The following is a 19,324-nucleotide window of genomic DNA, read 5'->3' as shown; positions in this document are numbered from 1 at the left end:
TGTACATGTGGAGTTTATGTGTGGTCTCACCGTAGCATCCTCCCCAGACAGAATCCCAGGGTTCTTACTCAGGTCCAGGTGAAGCAGAGAGTTGGTGTAGTCATCACTGGAGCAGAGGGCCTGGGAGAGAGACACCACACCTGAGAGAGACAAATTCATTCATTAAGAAATAGTCTGTTGACATAGAGAAAATACAGAAACTGCAGCAGGGGAGGGAAAGAGTCACAGATTAGCACTATTAACCAGAGCCAACCACTAATCACGTAAAACCCACTATCTGAAACCAAAACACAAATATGTGTATATAATCAGCCCATTACATTAGAGCAGCAAATTAAAATCTATTTTTAAATCTCTTCATTGCAGAAAATACAGTTTATTCGTAAGAGAAACAAAATAGTAAGAGCAGGTTTAGTAAGCAAGTGAACTCAATGCATCCTAATTTGGCCAAAATGAGGGCAGACATGCAGGGCAAGACTTTGTACTTTCATGTTGGCTTTGAAGCCTGGAACGAAAGTCTACAGTTAGAGCAATGAAGCAAAGAGTGTTAGTAACTTGCCCTGTGTTCTACCAAACTGTTAGTAACTTAGCCTTGTGTTCTACCAAACTGTTAGTAACTTGCCTTGTGTTCTACCAAACTGTTAGTAACTTGCCCTGTGTTCTACCAAACTGTTAGTAACTTAACCCTGTGTTCTACCAAACTGTTAGTAACTTAACCCTGTGTTCTACCAAACTGTTAGTAACTTATCCCTGTGCTCTAACAAACTGTTAGTAATTTGCCCTGTGCTCTACCAAACTGTTAGTAACTTAGCCCTGTGTTCTACCAAACTGTTAGTAACTTAGCCCTGTGTTCTACCAAACTGTTAGTAACTTAGCCCTGTGTTCTATCAAACTGTTAGTAACGTAGCCCTGTGCTCTACCAAACTGTTAGTAACTTAGCCCTGTGCTCTACCAAACTGTTAGTAATTTGCCCTGTGCTCTACCAAACTGTTAGTAACTTAGCCCTGTGTTTTACCAAACTGTTAGTAATTTAGCCCTGTGTTTTACCAAACTGTTAGTAACGTAGCCCTGTGTTCTACCAAACTGTTAGTAATGAACCACATACAGTGGCAGAACTAACTCTGCTCTACCAAACTACTGCCACCATATAGTAGATTATGTTAATCCCTAATTCGCCTAGATTAAAGAGGAAATTAGCAGACAGCAGCCAGGCATGTTGCATTGTGCTGTACTCAGGAGGCAATCCTTCTCCTGTAAATCTATCTAGTTTCAACGTTTATTTGTCACGTGCACAGTGTAAAATAGTACAGTGAAATGTTTTCTTGCAAACTCTTTCCCAACAATGCAGTATTCACTATCAAGGTGAATAAATATATAAAGTCAGCAAAAACGTTCCTTTTTCAGGACCCTGTCTTTCATAGATAAATTATTTGGATTAACAGATCTTCATTGTAAAGGGTTTAAACACTGTTTCCCATGATTGTTCAATGAAACATAAACAATTAATAAACATGCACCTATGGAACGGTAGATAAGACACTAACCTCTTTCACACAGTAGGCAATTAACGTCATGGTTATGAAAACTTAGAACACTAAAGAGGCCTTTCTACTGACTCTGAAAAACACCAAAAGAAAGATGCCCAGGGTTCCTGCTCATCTGCGTGAACGTGCCTTAGGCATGCTGCAAGGAGGCATGAGGACTGCAGATGTGGCCACGGCAATAAATTGCAATGTCCGTACTGTGAGATGCCTAAGACAGCGCTACAGGGAGACAGGGCGGACAGATGATCGTCCTCACAGTGGTAGACCACGTGTAACAACACCTGCACAGGATCAGTACATCCAGACATCACACCTGCGGTACAGGATGGCAACAACAACTTCCAGAGTCACACCAGGAACGCACAATCCCTCCATCAATGCTCAGACTGTCCGCAATAGGCTGAGAGAGGTTGGACTAAGGGCTTGTAGGCCTGTTGTAAGGCAGGTCCTCACCAGACATTACTGGCAACAACATGGCCAATGGGCACAAACCCACCGTCGCTGGACCAGACAGGACTGGCAAAAAGTGCTCTTCACTAACGAGTCGCGGTTTTGTCTCACCAGGGGTGATGGTCGGATTTGCGTTTATCGTCGAAGGAATGAGAGTTACACCGAGGCCTGTACTCTGGAGCGGGATCGATTTGGAGGTGGAGGGTCCGTCATGGTCTGGGGCGGTGTGTGACAGCATCATCGGACTGAGCTTGTTGTCATTGCAGGCAATCTCAACGCTGTGCGTTACAGGGAAAACATCCTCCTACCTCATGTGGTACGCTTCCAGCAGGCTCATCCTGACATGACCCTCCAGCATGACAATGCCACCAGCCATACTGCTCGTTCTGTGCGTGATTTCCTGCAAGACAGGAATGTCAGTGTTCTGCCATGGTCAGCAAAGAGCCAGGTTCTCAATCCCATTGAGCACGTCTGGGACCTGTTGGATCGGAGGGTGAGGGCTAGGGCCATTCCCATTGAAATGCCCGGGAAATTGCAGGTGCCTTGGTGGAAGAGTGGGGTAATATTTCACAGCAAGAATTGGCAAATTTGGTGAAGTCCTTGAGGAGGAGATGCACTGCACTACCTAATGCAGCTGGTGGCCAGACCAGATACTGGCTTGTTCAGGGACACATTATTCAATTTATGTTAGTCACATGTCTGTGGAACATGTTCAGTTTATGCCTCAGTTGTTGAATCTTGTTATGTTCATACAAATATTTACAAATGTTAATTTTGCTGAAAATAAATGCAGTTGACAGTGAGAGGAGGTTTCTTTTTTTGCTGAGTATATATATAACTAGATTTGAATCATAAATGTGACAAACATAAGAGAACATAAACCTTAGGACCCTGAATGGCTCAAGAGTCCCATGAGTAGGGCCCAGTGTCTTATTTTCCTCCTGATAACTCCAGGCCCTATATGAGGTCATGAGGTTCAGAGAGCAGTGGAGCGGTGACCACCACACGGGGGCACTGTGGCCCAGGGGACAGAGGGAGGACAGAGGGATGAACACACCCTTAGAGGAGAGGGACGTCTTGGAGAGGTTGAGCAGACGAAGGCCTTTGTTGAGGCGACACACCAGTTGGATGAGGTTTGACACTCCTGGAGAGAAACACATATGGGAGTAAGTTGTCAGAGTGAAAGAAACAAACACACACACACACACAGATCAGAGAAAATCCACACAAAAACACACCCTTAACAACACCATACACTACCGGTCAAAAGTTTTAGAACACCTACTCATTCAAAGGTTTTTCTTTATTTTTACTATTTTCTACATTGTAGAATAATAGTGAAGACATCAAAAATATGAAATAACACATATGGAATCATGTAGTAACCAAACAAGTGTAAAACAAAAACAGATTCTTCAAAGTAGTGACCCTTTGCCTTGATGACAGCTTTGCCCACTCTTGGCGTTCCCTCAAACAGCTTCATGAGGAAGTCACCTGGAATGCATTTCAATGAACAGGTGTTCCTTCTTAAAAGTTAATTTGTGGAATTTCTGTCCTTCTTAATGCGTTTGAGCCAATCAGTTGTGTTGTGACAAGGTAGGGGAGTGCCTACCAGAAGACAGCCCTATTTGGTAAAATACCAAGTCCATATTATGACAAGAACAGCTCAAATAAGCAAAGAGAAATGACAGTTCATCATTACTTTAAGTCATGAAGTTCAGTCAGTCCGGAAAATGTCAAGAACTTTGAAAGTTTCTTCAAGTGAAGTCTCAAAAACCATCAGGCGCAATGATGAAACTGGCTCTCATGAGGACCGCCACAGACATGGAAGACGCAGAGTTACCTCTGCTGCAGAAGATAAGTTCATTAGACTTAACTGCACCTCAGATTGCAGCCCAAATAAATGCTTCACTGTCACGTTCTGACCTTTATTTCCTTTGTTTTGTCATTATTTAGTATGGTCAGGGCGTGAGTTGGGGTGGGCAGTCTATGGTTGTTTTTCTATGATTTTGGAATTTCTATGATTCGGCCTAGTATGGTTCTCAATTAGAGGCAGGTGTCATTAGTTGTCTCCGATTGAGAATCATACTCAGGTAGCCTGGGTTTCACTGTTTGTTTGTGGGTGGTTGTTTCCCGTCTTTGTGTTTTCTGCACCAGATAGGACTGTTTCCGTTTTGCCATGTTGGTTATTTTGTATTTGAAGTGTTCAGTTTGTATTTATTATTAAATAAGATGGACACTCACCACGCTGCGCTTTGGTCCTCTCCTTCCCAGGAAGAAAGCCGTTACATTCACAGAGTTCAAGTAACAGACACATCTCAATATCAACTGTTCAGAGGAGACTGTGTGAATCAGGCCTTCATGGTCGAGTTGCTGCAAAGAAACCACTACTAAAGGACACCAATATTAAGAAGAGACTTGTTAGGGCCAAGAAACACGAGCAATGGACATTAGACCGGTGGAAATGTGTCCTTTGGTCTGGAGTCCAAATTGGAGATTTTTGGTTCCAACTGCCGTGTCTTTGTGAGACGTGGTGTGGGTGAACAGATGATCTCTGCATGTGTATTTCCCAACGTAAAGCATGGAGGAGGAGGTGTTATGGTGTGGGTGAACGGATGATCTCTGCATGTGTATTTCCCAACGTAAAGCATGGAGGAGGAGGTGTTATGGTGTGGGTGAACGGATGATCTCTGCATGTGTATTTCCCAACGAAAAGCATGGAGGAGGAGGTGTTATGGTGTGGGGGTGCTTTGCTGGTGACACTGTCTGTGATTTATTTAGAAATCAAGGCACACTTAACTAGCATGGCTACCACAGCATTCTGCAGCAATACGACATCCCATCTGGTTTGGGCTTAGTGGGACATGTTTTTTTCATTTGTTTTTGAACCGGACAATGAACCACACACCTCCAGACTGTGTAAGGGCTATTTTACCAAAAAGGAGAGTGATGGAGTGCTGCATCAGATGACCTGGTCGCCACAATCCTGCAACCTCAACCAAATTGAGATTATTTGGGATGAGTCAGACCTCAGAGTCAGACTTTTGCTACATATATGTCGCCAAACCCACTGGCTCCAGGTCATCTATAAGTCTTTGCTAGGTAAAGCTACAACTTATCTCAGCTCACTGGTCACCATAACAACACCCACCAGTAGCACGCGCTCCAGCAGGTATATTTCACTGGTCATCCCCAAAGCCAACACCTCTTGTGGCCACCTTTCCTTCCAGTTCTCTGCTGCCAATGACTGAAACAAATTGCAAAAATCACTTAAGTTGGAGACTTATATCTCCCTCACTAACTTTAAGCGTCAGCAGTCAGAGCAGCTTACCGATTGCTGCAGCTGTACACAGCCCATCTGTAAATAGCCCATCCAACCCACTACCTATCTCATCCCCATATTTGTTTTTGTTTTTCTGCTCTTTTGCACACCAGTATTTCTACTTGCACATCTGCATCTGCACATCTCCAGTGTAAATTGCTAAATTGTAATTACTTTGCCACTATTGGCCTATTTATTGCCTTACCTCCTTACTTCATTTGCACACACTGTATACAGATGCTTCTATTGTGTTATTGACTGTACGTTTGTTTATCCCATGTGTTGTTGTTTTTGTCGCACCGCTTTGTTTTATCTTGGCCAGGTCGCAGTTGTAAATGAGAACTTGTTCTCAACTGGCCTACCTGGTTAAATAAAGGTGAAATAAAAAATAAAACAAATAAAAGAGTGAAGGAAAAGCAGCCAAGAAGTGCTCAGCATATGTGGGAACTCCTTCAAGACTGTTGGAAAAGCATTCCAGGTGAAGCTGGTTGAGAGAATGCCAAGAGTGTGCAAAGCTGTCATCAAGGCAAAGGGTAGCTACTTTGAAGAATCTTGTATAACACTTTTTTAGTTACTACATGATTCCTTTATGTGTTATTTCATAGTTTTAAAGTCTTCACTATTATTCTACAATGTAGAAAATAGTAAAATTAAAATCAAAACCTTTGAATGAGTAGGTGTTCTAAAACTTTGATTGATTTTGCTGACCATGTACACACTACCAACGCATACACATATGTGCATAATCTACGCACACAAAAAGCTAATCTAGTACATGGCGTCTACAGGCACACAGACACACAGTGATGTGAGTGGGAGTGACAGGTGTCAGAAAGGCACATTCTGATGTACTAATGAGAGTTCTTGGCACGCAGACAACCCTGACTCACAATGGAGGACACACACACACACACACACACACAATCTGCAGAGTAAACAGCAAACACTGAGAAAGCTGCACCCAGACTGGCATTCACACACATTACTGATGCTGAAAAAGAGTGAATGAGTAACAGAGTGTCTCTGAGGCTCCTGTACCTTGGTTGTCCAGGGGGTTGTGGGCCAGGTTGAGTGAGTGGATCACAGAGGCAGGGTTTTCAGACAGAGCTGTCGCCATTTTCTGAGGGAAATCTCTAAAATAGTCAATATAGAAAGGATGGATTAACTATTGTTTTGATGCTTGCTGTGATACATTATACATCAGAGTATGTCTGAGTCATGGTAGAGAAACATCTAAAGTCAGGAGTGAAGTCAGAATGGCAAGACAAGAATAAGACAGATAAAAGATAAAAGAGAGAAATGACATTTCAGGAGGATGGGAGGAGTCTCACGATTTGAGGCCAGCATTCTCCAGAGTGAGTTCTTCCAGACTGCTGGACTTACTGACGGTGTGAAGGACCTGCTCCACCACCTCTGACCCCTGGGGTGACACAGAGAGAGACTGTTACATGAACAGGCCCAGCTCCTGTTCTAACCAACTAGGAAAGAATGAAAACCTGGTAGCCTTGTCTAAACACAGACTGCATATCACATGCAATCAGTAATGTAGAGTGGATAGTTACAATGCGCATGTCTTTGCAGTAGAGTTTGGTGAACCAAGTATTGTACGCCATGGAAGCAACCATCACCGCCAGGTCCCTGAAATAGACACACACACAATTTCAGCCTTAGATTTAAAAAAATGAAATAATACATTCCTACAGCCAAACAAAAAAAATTATCCAGCAAAACAATTCATCAGAGAGAGCCCTAGGGATGGATTGAGAAATGTATGATTCTGCAGCACACTCTCCCTGTTGGGGTGGTGGGAAAGAGCGAGATAGAGCTAAACTGATAGCGAAGGAAGGAGAGAGGGCAGAGAGGAGGATCGATGGGTTGACTGAGGGAGGCCAGGTCAGTGGATTACTCAGTGTGAGGTTCCACAGAGTCATGTTTTGATCCTAGCCAACGGCCTAAAACCGTTTTATCCTGCCCAACACACCATGTGTCCAGTAGGAAGGAGACAGGGGGATGCAGGGAGATAGACAGACAGGGGGGCAGAGGGAAAGCGAGAGAGACAGAGGGAAAGAGGGGGAGAGAGAGACAGTGGGACAGAAGGAGAGAGACACAGGGACGAAAGGAGAGAGACAGGGAGGGAGACGGGGAAAGAGGGAGAGAGACAGGGAGAGAGACGGGGAAAGAGGGAGAGAGACAGGGAGAGAGACAGGGAGAGAGACAGGGAGAGAGACAGGGAGGGAGACGGGGAAAGAGGGAGAGAGACAGGGAGAGAGACAGGGAAAGAGGGAGAGAGACAGGGAGAGAGACGGGGAGAGAGACAGGGACGGAGACGGCGAAAGAGGGAGAGACAGGGAGAGAGACGGGGAAAGAGGGGGAGAGACAGGGAGAGAGACGGGGAAAGAGGGAGAGAGACAGGGAGAGAGACGGGGAAAGAGGGAGAGAGACAGGGAGAGAGACGGGGAAAGAGGGAGAGAGACAGGGAGAGAGACGGGGAAAGAGGGAGAGAGAGACAAGGTGACGGAGGGAAAGCGAGAGAGACAGAGGGACAGAAGGAGAGAGACACAGGGACGAAGGGAGAGAGACAGGGAGGGAGATGGGGGGATAGAGGGAGAGAGACAGGGAGAGAGACAGGGGGACGGAGGGCGAGAGACAGGGGGACGGATGGCGAGAGACAGGGGGACGGAGGGCGAGAGACAGGGGGACGGAGGGCGAGAGACAGGGGGACGGAGGGCGAGAGACAGGGGGACGGAGGGCGAGAGACAGGGGGACGGAGGGCGAGAGACAGGGGGACGGAGGGCGAGAGACAGGGGGACGGAGGGCGAGAGACAGGGGGACGGAGGGCGAGAGACAGGGGGACGGATGGCGAGAGACAGGGGAACGGATGGCGAGAGACAGGGGAACGGAGGGCGAGAGACAGGGGGACGGAGGGCGAGAGACAGGGGGACGGAGGGCGAGAGACAGGGGGACGGAGGGCGAGAGACAGGGGGATGGAGTGCGAGAGACAGGGAGAGAGACAGGGAGAGAGACGGGGAAAGAGGGAGAGAGACAGGGAGAGAGACGGGGAAAGAGGGAGAGAGACAGGGAGAGAGACGGGGAGAGAGACGGGGAGAGAGACGGGGAGGGACACGGGGAAAGAGGGAGAGACAGGGAGAGAGAGAGACGGGGAGAGAGACGGGGAGAGAGACAGGGAGAGAGACAGGGAGAGAGACAGGGAGAGAGACAGGGAGAGAGACGGGGAGGGAGCCGGGGAAAGAGGGAGAGAGACAGGGAGAGAGACTGGGAAAGAGGGAGAGAGACAGGGAGAGAGACAGGGAAAGAGGGAGAGAGACGGGGAAAGAGGGAGAGAGACAGGGAGAGAGACGGGGAAAGAGGGAGAGAGACAGGGAGAGAGACAGACAGGGGGGCAGAGGGAGAGAGAGACAAGGTGACGGAGGGAAAGCGAGAGAGACAGAGGGACAGAAGGAGAGAGACACAGGGACGAAGGGAGAGAGACAGGGAGGGAGATGGGGGGAGAGAGGGAGAGAGACAGGGAGAGAGACAGGGGGACGGAGGGCGAGAGACAGTTGGACGGAGGGCGAGAGACAGAGGGATGAGTGCGAGAGACAGGGGGACGGAGGTCGAGAGACAGGGGGACGGAGGTCGAGAGACAGGGGGACGGAGGGCGAGAGACAGGGGGACGGAGGGCGAGAGACAGGGGGACGGAGGGCGAGAGACAGGGGGACGGAGGGCGAGAGACAGGGGGACGGAGGGCGAGAGACAGGGGGACGGAGGGCGAGAGACAGGGGGACGGAGGGCGAGAGACAGGGGGACGGAGGGCGAGAGACAGAGGGATGAGTGCGAGAGACAGGGGGACGGAGGTCGAGAGACAGGGGGACGGAGTGCGAGAGACAGGGGGACGGAGTGCGAGAGACAGGGGGACGGAGTGCGAGAGACAGGGGGACGGAGGGCGAGAGACAGGGGGACGGAGGGCGAGAGACAGGGGGACGGAGGGCGAGAGACAGGGGGATGGAGTGCGAGAGACAGGGGGATGGAAGGAAAGCGGCTGAGTGAGAGGGAAAGTGGCAGCGAGACAGGGGCATGGAAGGAAAGAGGCTGAGAGTGAGAGGGAAAGTGGCAGAGAGGAAGCAGCAAACAGAGACCAACAGAGAGAAAGTGCAACAGATTAAGAGAGATAGAGCTCTTAAAGGGGAATGCACTCAATTACATTAGGGCCCAGTCCAGTGTATGGCTGAGGGCTGTGTTCTCATTTCACATGCCATCATGGAGAGGACTTCCCTCTGGCTGGCCAAATGATGTGTGTGGTATGCGTGTGTGTACACTCCACAACCTCTCCCAGTGCTCCCCACCAGCAGCACCATCTTACCCTTGGTTACTGGCATGATTTCCCTGAATCAACAATTCCATTAAAAGGGTGAGCTTCTCTTCTAGTCCATGTCTATGAGCTCTATCTATCCCCTTGGGGCCTGTAGGGCACGAGAGCATGACAGACTGCCAGCTATAATCCAGAGACACACACACACAGGAACCAGGTTTAGCTCGCTGTGGGGGTGAAGTTTGAACCCCCTGGGTTATTCCTGCAGGGCCAGACAGGCAGCAGAAAGAGAAAGGTGTACACAGGAAGAATGAAATGAAATACAGTAGAAGAGTGCAGCAGTCAGCAGTCAGCAGACAAAGCATGGTGTCGGAGGCTGTAGAAGGCAGAAATCAGAAGACATTGGGGGAATGTGAAATGACAGCCCAGAGTGATGCACCACAAATGCCTCCTGGTAGGGAGACAGGGAAGTCGGACAGTCAGAGGGTCAGCCTACAGGACGTGCTGGAACTAGAGCACCTGACAGTCACTTCATAGGACTACAGTCAAGTCTCAAATCACCTGCACATTATTCTCATGTCATATTCACATCTCAGAAAAGGTGGTGTATTTGTTATGCTGCCAAGGCAGTTTATACAATTTTAAAGACATTACAATACATTCACAGATTTGACAACACACTGTGTGCCCTCAGGCCCCTACTCCACCACTACCACATATCTACAGTAATAAATCCATGTGTATGTATAGTGCGTACGTTATCGCGCGTGTGTGTGTGTGTGTGTGTGTGTGTATGTGTGTGTGTGTGTGTGTGTGTGTGTGTGTGTTCACAGTCCCCGCTGTTCCATAAGTTACAAAAAAAAAAAAAAAAAAATAAAATGTCAATGTAATTTTATTGCTTGCGTCAGTTACCTGATGTTAGAACAGAACTGGTGGTGTACCTGCTGTCCAGGGTTACAGAACAGGTGGTGTACCTGCTGTCCAGGGTTACAGAACCTTACAGGTGGTGTACCTGCTGTCCAGGGTTACAGAACAGGTGGTGTACCTGCTGTCCAGGGTTACAGAACCTTACAGGTGGTGTACCTGCTGTCCAGGGTTACAGAACCTTACAGGTGGTGTACCTGCTGTCCAGGGTTACAGAACCTTACAGGTGGTGTACCTGCTGTCCAGGGTTACAGAACCTTACAGGTGGTGTACCTGCTGTCCAGGGTTACAGAACATGTGGTGTACCTGCTGTCCAGGGTTACAGAACCTTACAGGTGGTGTACCTGCTGTCCAGGGTTACAGAACAGGTGGTGAACCTGCTGTCCAGAGTTACAGAACCTTACAGGTGGTGTACCTGCTGTCCAGGGTTACAGAACCTTACAGGTGGTGTACCTGCTGTCAAGGGTTACAGAACAGGTGGTGAACCTGCTGTCCAGGGTTAGGGTTATAGAACAGGTGGTGTAGCTGCTGTCCAGGGTTACAGAACATTACAGGTTGTGTACCTGCTGTCCAGGGTTACAGAACATTACAGGTGGTGTACCTGCTGTCCAGGGTTACAGAGCATTACATACAGGTGGTGTACCTGCTATCCCGGGTTACAGAACAGGTGATGTACCTGCTGTCCAGGATTACAGAACAGAACAAGTGGTGTACCTGCTGTCCAGGTGGCTGAAGTCCAACAGGTTGAACTCCCTGTTGTCTTGAGAGTGATAGATGGTGTCCACATCCTGAGCGAGAGAGAGAGAAGCAGGTTACAAATGCTGTATGATGACGCCTGTATGATGACGCCAGCGACACCATAATACAACTCCATTAACTTCTTGGTGACAGTATTTTCACGTCCGGATGAAACGCATGCCCAAATTCAACTGCCTGCTACTCATCCCCAGAAGATAAGATATGCATATCATTAGTAGATTTGGATAGAAAACACTGAAGTTTCTAAAACTGTTTGAATCATGTCTGTGAGTATAACAGAACTTATGTAGCAGGAGAAAACCTGAGGAAAACAACTCTTTTAAATGGGATTTCATTGGGATTTCATTGGGAATCTAGATTTCTAAGGGACCTTCTTGCAGTTCCTACCACTTCCACTGGATGTCACCAGTCTTTAGAAATTGGTTGAGGTTTTTCCTTTGTGTAATGAAGAAGTAGCCCTGTTCAAAACGAGGGTCACTTCAAGTGTACTGTTTGTTAGAGGCACGTGACCAGAAAGGTAGCGTCAGTTTGTTTTCTTCCTGTATAGAACACAGATCATCCTGTCTTCAATTTTATCGATTATTTACTTTAAAAAATACCTAAAGTTGTATTACAAAAGTAGCTTGAAATGTTTTGGCAAGGTTTACAGGTAACATTTGAGATATTTTGTAGTCACGTTGCGCAAGTTGGAACCGGTGTTTTTCTGGATCAAACGCGCCAAATAAATGGACATTTTGGATATATATCGACGGAATTAATCTAACAAAAGGACCATTTGTGATGTTTATGGGACATATTGGAGTCAGATAATACCATCGTTTGCTTTCGCCGAAAAGCCTTTTTGAAATCTGACATGTTGGCTGGATTCACAACACATGTAGCTTTAACCAGTTGCATCTCTAGGGGCGCTATTTCATTTTTGGATAAAAAACGTTCCCGTTTTAAGCGCGATATTTTGTCACGAAAAGATGCTCGACTATGCATATTCTTGACAGAAAGAAAACACTCTGAAGTTTCAGAATCTGCAAAGATGTTGTCTGTAAGTGCCCCAGAACTCATTCTACAGGCGAAACCAAGATGATAAGTCAAACAGGAAATGAGCAGAATTTCTGAAGCTCTGTTTTCTAATGTCTCCTTATATGGCTGTGAATGCGACAGGAATAAGCTTAGACCTTCTGCCTTTTCCCCAAGATGTCGGCAGCATTGTGACGTATTTGTAGGCATATCATTGGAAGATTGGCCATAAGAGACTACATTTTCCAGGGGTCCGCCCGGTGTCCTTTGTCTGGGATTCAGGAGAGAAAGCACACTTCCACGAACGATATCGAAGAGATATGTGAAAAACACCTTGAGGATTGATTCTAAACAACGTTTGCCATGTTTTCAGTCGATATTATGGAGTTAATTTGGAAAAAAGTTTGCGTTTTGAGGACTGAATTTTCTGTTTTTTTTGGTAGCCAAATGTGATGTACAAAACGGAGCTATTTCTAATACACAAAGAATCTTTTTGGAAAAACTGAGCATCTGCTATCTAACTGAGAGTCTCCTCATTGAAAACAGCTGAAGTTCTTCAAAGGTAAATTATTTTATTTGAAGGCTTTTATGTTTTTGTTGAAATGTTGCGTGCTGGATGCTAACGCTAATGCTAATGCTAAATGCTAACGCTAAATGCTACGCTAGCTAGCTACTTTTACACAAATTATTGTTTTCCTATGGTTGAGAAGCATATTTTGAAAATCTGAGATGACAGTGTTGTTTACAAAAGGCTAAGCTTGAGAGATGGCATATTTATTTCATTTCATTTGCGATTTTCATGAATAGTTAACGTTGTGTTATGCTAATGAGCTTGCTGATAGATTTACACAATCCTGGATACAGGGGTTTTTTCATAGCTAAACGTGACGCAGAAAACGGAGCGATTTGTCCTAAACAAATATTCTTTCAGGAAAAACTGAACATTTGCTATCTGAGAGTCTCCTCATTGAAAACATCTGAAGTTCTTCAAAGGTAAATTATTTTATTTGAATGCTTTTCTGTTTTTTTGTGTAAATGTTGCCAGCTGAATGCTAATGCTAAATGCTACGCTAAATGCTACGTTAGCCATCAATACTGTTACACAAATGCTTGTTTTGCAATGGTTGAGAAGCATATTTTGAAAATCTGAGATGACAGTGTTGTTAACAAAAGGCTAAGCTTGAGAGCTAGCATATTTATTTCATTTCATTTGCGATTTTCATGAATAGTTAACGTTGCGTTATGGTAATGAGCTTGAGTCTGTATTCACGATCCCGGATCCGGGATGGGGAGATCAGAAAGGTTAATTTGGTATCTTACATGTGTGATTTCATGAAAGTTTGATTTTTATAGTAATTTATTTGAATTTGGCGCTCTGCATTTTCTCTGGCTTTTGGCCAGGTGGGACGCTAGCCCACATATCCCAGAGAGGTTAATTGAGTACTACATCCGGTGGATGTATTGTGGATGTGGTACAGAGTGGTAGTCTATTTTTCTTTTTTTTTTCTTCAAAATGTTCCCCCTTTTTTTCCCCCAATTTCATGATTACGATGTTGTCTCATCGCTGCAAGCCGCGCTTCTTAACACCTGCTCGCTTACTGTAACCCGGAAGCCAGCTGCACCAATGTGTCAGATGAATTGCTGTTCAACTGACGACCGAAGTCAGCCTGCAGGCGCCCGGCCCACCACAAGGATTCGCTAGAGCTCGATGAACCAAGCAATAGTTACGGTATGGAATACAGATGCCCCCCCCCGGCCAAACCCTCCCCAAACCCGGACGATGCTGGTCCAATTGTGCGCCGCCATATGAGACTCCCAGTCACTTCCGGTTGTGACACAGCCTGGGATCGAACCCAAGGCTATAGTGACGCCGCAACACTACGATGCCTTAGAACACTGGCCACTTGGGAGGCCCTCATAGTGGTATTCTTACCCACTGCACTTCCTCCTTACAGCCGATGCCATTATAGTCACACAGAGCTGCGTAGGTCTCAGAGAAACCGCCTGAGAGAGAGAAAGTGAGGAGAGGAAAAGGAGAAGGGGCAAGAGATGAAAGAGAAACAGAGCAAGAGGGGGGGAAGTAAATATTGAGGTGAGATTAAAGACAACAGCATGAAAGAACTTCAGTTAAAATAGATTAAAATCATAACTGATCAGATACAGTCATAGATTCATTAATTTATGAATGAATACAATTATGCTCCAGGTGAATTTAAAATGTGTCACTGACTGAACAGATTGAGTGAGTGAGTGAGTGCGTGAGTGAGTGAGTGAGTGACTGACTGACTGACTTACTGACTTACTGACTAGCAGAGTGATGACTCTGACTGATTGACTGAGTAGGCGGCTCACCACAAGTTTTCTGAGTCTCTACAGATGATTCAGAGTTTGGTGAAAACTTTTGGACTCCATCAGAGACGTCCCCCTCTGTTCGACAGATGGCCGGACTGAAAGAGAGAGAGAGTTGAGGGAGAGAAGAAAAAGAAAGATATTACTCAGTCAGTGAAAATATGGATATAGTACTTATTACGCATGTTTGTGACATGACTGTACTACTACATTAAATGCACAGTATCCTTAACCAAGTTGTATAGTAGATCCAACCCTATTGTCTGGTGTTATCTCTGACCCTAATCATCCTTAGTTCAATAACCCTAACTAACCTTTAATCCATTACTTTAACTTACTCTAGCTCCTTTAACTACAGTTTCTCTGGATCCTGTTAAATGATCTGATCTGCTGGAAAACAGTAATTTTGGAAGTGATATACTGTGCTGTGTGTGGATGAGCCTCTCAGAGGTCAATACCCAGAACACAGCCAATCACTTTTTGTGACTAACTTTGTATTGTTACAAAAAAAAATGTTTGAGGGGTTCAGAACACACACAGGCAATACTATTCAAAAAGTACATACATAAAGAAACTAAAAACAGTAGGAAAATAAAATAAGCATTATTTGTCCTAACTGTCCCATCTCCCAATCTCAGCAGGTGCAACCCATTCCTATTCCTCCCTCTCTCCACACCTCGGGCTCATGTTGTGGAAATATCTATGTATAAAACAAAACATCATGGGTAACTCATCTTATGTTTATATAATTGTTTGTGGGACCACGGCACACATGAATAGAATCAGCCTGCATAGAGTACATCGATATTCTATACTGATATTCAAAATACAATTTATAAATTCAATCACACAAGCTATAGAGAGCTCTATTGAAAGAATGTCAAGGAGGTTTTGTAGCCATTGAGTTATGCTGAACTTATGTGGAGGCTTCCATCTGGTCACTAATACTATTTTTGTCGCAGTCAGTCCAGACAACCATACTCGTTTCTGGGGTACTGTGAGAGTCAGTGAAGAGTCATCATTCAACAATAATATAATGTAGAGATGGAGAATGGCAGCACCAACTATGCTCGACACAGACCTGGCAACCTGTGACCAGAAGGTCTTCACACTGGGGCAGTCCCACATCATGTGACCAGGAGGTCTTCACACTGGGGCAGTCCCACATCATGTGACCAGGAGGTCTTCACACTGGGGCAGTCCCACATCATGTGACCAGGAGGTCTTCACACTGGGGCAGTCCCACATCATGTGACCAGGAGGTCTTCACACTGGGGCAGTCCCACATCATGTGACCAGAAGGTCTTCACACTGGGACAGTCAGACATCATGTGACCAGGAGGTCTTCACACTGGGGCAGTCCCACATCATGTGACCAGGAGGTCTTCACACTGGGGCAGTCCCACATCATGTGACCAGGAGGTCTTCACACTGGGGCAGTCCCACATCATGTGACCAGAAGGTCTTCACACTGGGGCAGTCCCACATCATGTGACCAGGAGGTCTTCACACTGGGACAGTCAGACATCATGTGACCAGGAGGTCTTCACACTGGGGCAGTCCCACATCATGTGACCAGGAGGTCTTCACACTGGGGTAGTCAGACATCATGTGACCAGGAGGTCTTCACACTGGGGTAGTCAGACATCATGTGACCAGGAGGTCTTCACACTGGGGCAGTCAGACATCATGTGACCAGGATGTCTTCACACTGGGGCAGTCCCACATCATGTGACCAGGACGTTCACACACTGGGGCAGTCCCACATCATGTGACCAGGAGGACTTCACACAGGAGGAGTCCCACATCATGTGACCAGGATGTCTTCACACCGGGGCAGTCCCACATCATGTCCCACATCACGTTTGCGGAGTCAAATAAAATTGGCGAATTCATTTATAGTGTATTTGTTGATTATTAACATTTCGGAGAACACTGGGACATAGTTCCAGACACTTTTCCAATCTGTATTTTGTTTGTAGTCTTTAACATCTGTATTCCATACTGTAACTATTCACATTGGGTTACAGAGGTCACTCTTCTTACAGACAACATACCAAGGTCGGTAGTACTAGGGGATAGTAAGTCATAAGTAGGACCCTGTTGGGTACAAACTTCTAAACTTGAAATATGAAATATCCTTATTCATGTTTCCATATTAGAACTGAGGGTATGGAAATCTACCGAGTGCAGAAAGTACATTCTATCAGAACATGTTATTGTTAAATCTCAGGTATCCTATGGAGAGGAGAAGAGCCCCAGTCTGGTTTCTGTCAACCCGGTAAGGTAGGACAGCCGTGAGTTGGGAGGGGTGAAGAATTTGGGTCGAGGTCAGGTCAGATGAAGTGAGAAAGAACAAGCATCACTAAAGTCCTGTCTAGCAACATATGTATTGGCTGTCCAGATGTGGAAGGAGGAGACTCAGCATAGGAGGAAGGTATAAATATATGTGTTTGTGTAAATATGTTTTTGTCTTATGCAGCTGTGTGACCCAGTTGGTGAATAAACTTAGTTTGAGCTTTACTAGTAGTCTGTGAGTTTTACTCTGTTCATTTAGAATCTAACAACCCAACGTTTCTTCTTTTCAGGTCACATGCTCCAGAAAAACTCTTGGCCCTTGCTATGAGTAATAAAATAAAACAAGGTAGACTTACGCATACATAGAGTTGTTGAATATTCTTGAGAGGGCATAGTTGACATGGCTCATCATATGATCAAGGTGGTCTTGTGACTGCAGTCTCAAGGAGTGGGTTGACTTGTCTGTGTCTATTACAACCTGAAAGGGGGAGTTGACATCATTGAGATGAGACTTCAGTGACCAGCAGAGTAAAGGAAATGATCATTTCAGAAGACAAAAATCAGCATAGCTGAAACAAATTTATCCTGATTAACAAACAACCTTGGGAATATAGTTGTGACTGAAACCTTTGAAGAGTTTTGATAAACAAATACAGTATTTATGGAAACAGTGAAATGAGGCAGATGGTTGGTTTAGGAAATACAATAGTTTCTCACCTGATGATCTGGATAAGTGTTCATTGCCCGAATCTCCAGGAAGTTGAAAGTAACCTCCATCTGAAATCCGATTGATAGTTATTATAGTGATCAATATGACCAAATTCCCTTTACTGACATATTATTTGGATAATCTTCCACACAAACATCATCCTCACAAGCATCATCATGCTCAAAAAAAAACCACTATTAGTCTATTAAAAGTCAAATGGTGAAATACCTTGGAGGGGACTTTGACAGAAAATAGAAAGAGTCGCCATGTTGCCAGAACCTGAAAAGAAAACCAGATGTATTTAGCTGTCAGCCGGAAATAAAGAAATAGAAATAAAACATTGCAACAAATAAAGCATTAACACCAATAAAGAGGACCAATCATTGTCTGATCATTCAAACATCACACTTCTCTGTCATGTCTAGACATTACTTCCTAGGGTTATTTTTAAAAACATTGTGATGGTGACATTTCATTACTTAACATAGTTATTTTCAAATAGATTTTACTGTCAATGTGTCATAGCTTGAATTGATTTAGGAGTAGAGAGTTGAGGAGACATAGGGGGAAACAGGAGAAAAAGGCGAAAGAGTCCATTATCAAATTAAATCATCACTTAGTGGTTTGCGGGAGTGAAAGTGTGCATATATTCACAGTTCTGTCTGCAGAAGTAATTTATCTCATTCATAATTCAAACTACAAATTAGCATACTCCATCCACGCCTTTATTACACACACCCTGCATCACTCACTACATCTCTAAGTCTATACTTCTTTGCCCTCTCCTTCCCAGGTCTAAACCCAATTCCAGTCAGTTCTCCTTTTCTTTAACACCTCTCCTCTCTTGCCCCCTGCCATCCCTCCATTTACTTCTCCATCACCATGGAAATATGTTCAGTATTCCATCGGACTATCTTCTTAATCTTCCCATCTCACCAGTCACCTTTCTGTGTATTGTGCCCTCCCTCCCTCCCTGGCCCGACCCCCGCTCACTCCCCTTTCTTATTCGCTAGGAGATTTCAATTCTTTTTCTGCTCTGTCGCTTTCAATTCCTCAAGGCCTCTCTGTGCTGAATCGTTAATGGAACCCCACCGCGCGACGTAAAGAGAGAGGAGGAGAGAAAGGGAGAGAGGGTGAAAAAGAGAGAGAGATGGCGGCACCAGATTTCCCATTAATAAAGTCCTCAGATTGAGCATCTCTTCACCCTATTCTTAGCTAAGTTAGCACGTTGGCAGTGGATCAAGCTGTATCTGATGAGACGGCCAGGCAGCCAGGAAGCAGACCCTGAGGTCTGTCAGAGGAGAGACAGGCAGCCTCACCAAACCCCTTTGAAACAAGGCCTTCTGAGAGCCCCTATTACAGAGATTGTAACTCATGTCAGAATGCTCTGACAAGTGTGGAAAACTCGGTTATATAAACCTGATCAGAGAACAGCGGAGGAGGAGAGAACACTGTGATGATGACTGAATCGCTCAGCGGGAGAGGGACCGGGGGAGAAAAAGAGACAGAGATGCAGATCTCTCATCAAAGCCTTTGTCAGACACAAAAGATCAGCGCGTAAACACGGGCATCAATAATGTAGGCCTTTTGGTGGGCTTTGATTTGATTGACTGGGAGGTTGAACATAGCCCGCCATGGATTTCGCC

At 45.5% G+C, this 19,324-nt stretch overlaps 1 protein-coding gene across 2 annotated transcripts in view; it reads right to left on the bottom strand.

The window, feature by feature from the left end:
- Nucleotides 1-19,324, bottom strand: part of LOC110530620 (capping protein, Arp2/3 and myosin-I linker protein 3) — a 56,212-nt gene that overhangs the window by 21,424 nt on the left and 15,464 nt on the right. For both annotated transcript variants that reach the window (XM_036986261.1, XM_036986262.1), the window contains exons 3-13: nt 17,907-17,957; nt 17,687-17,746; nt 17,326-17,447; nt 14,675-14,769; nt 14,256-14,326; nt 11,264-11,337; nt 6,879-6,954; nt 6,648-6,736; nt 6,355-6,449; nt 3,052-3,138; nt 31-140 (exon numbers count right to left, since the gene is read on the bottom strand). In XM_036986261.1, the coding sequence (XP_036842156.1) occupies nt 31-140; nt 3,052-3,138; nt 6,355-6,449; nt 6,648-6,736; nt 6,879-6,954; nt 11,264-11,337; nt 14,256-14,326; nt 14,675-14,769; nt 17,326-17,447; nt 17,687-17,746; nt 17,907-17,957 (930 nt within the window). The remainder of the gene's footprint in view (nt 1-30; nt 141-3,051; nt 3,139-6,354; nt 6,450-6,647; nt 6,737-6,878; nt 6,955-11,263; nt 11,338-14,255; nt 14,327-14,674; nt 14,770-17,325; nt 17,448-17,686; nt 17,747-17,906; nt 17,958-19,324) is intronic.

Source organism: Oncorhynchus mykiss, chromosome 8, assembly GCF_013265735.2.
Source record: "Oncorhynchus mykiss isolate Arlee chromosome 8, USDA_OmykA_1.1, whole genome shotgun sequence".
Taxonomy (NCBI): Eukaryota; Metazoa; Chordata; class Actinopteri; order Salmoniformes; family Salmonidae; genus Oncorhynchus; species Oncorhynchus mykiss.
The sequence above is the reverse complement of the archived record's forward strand: the minus strand, read 5'-3'. Positions and strand labels throughout refer to the sequence as shown.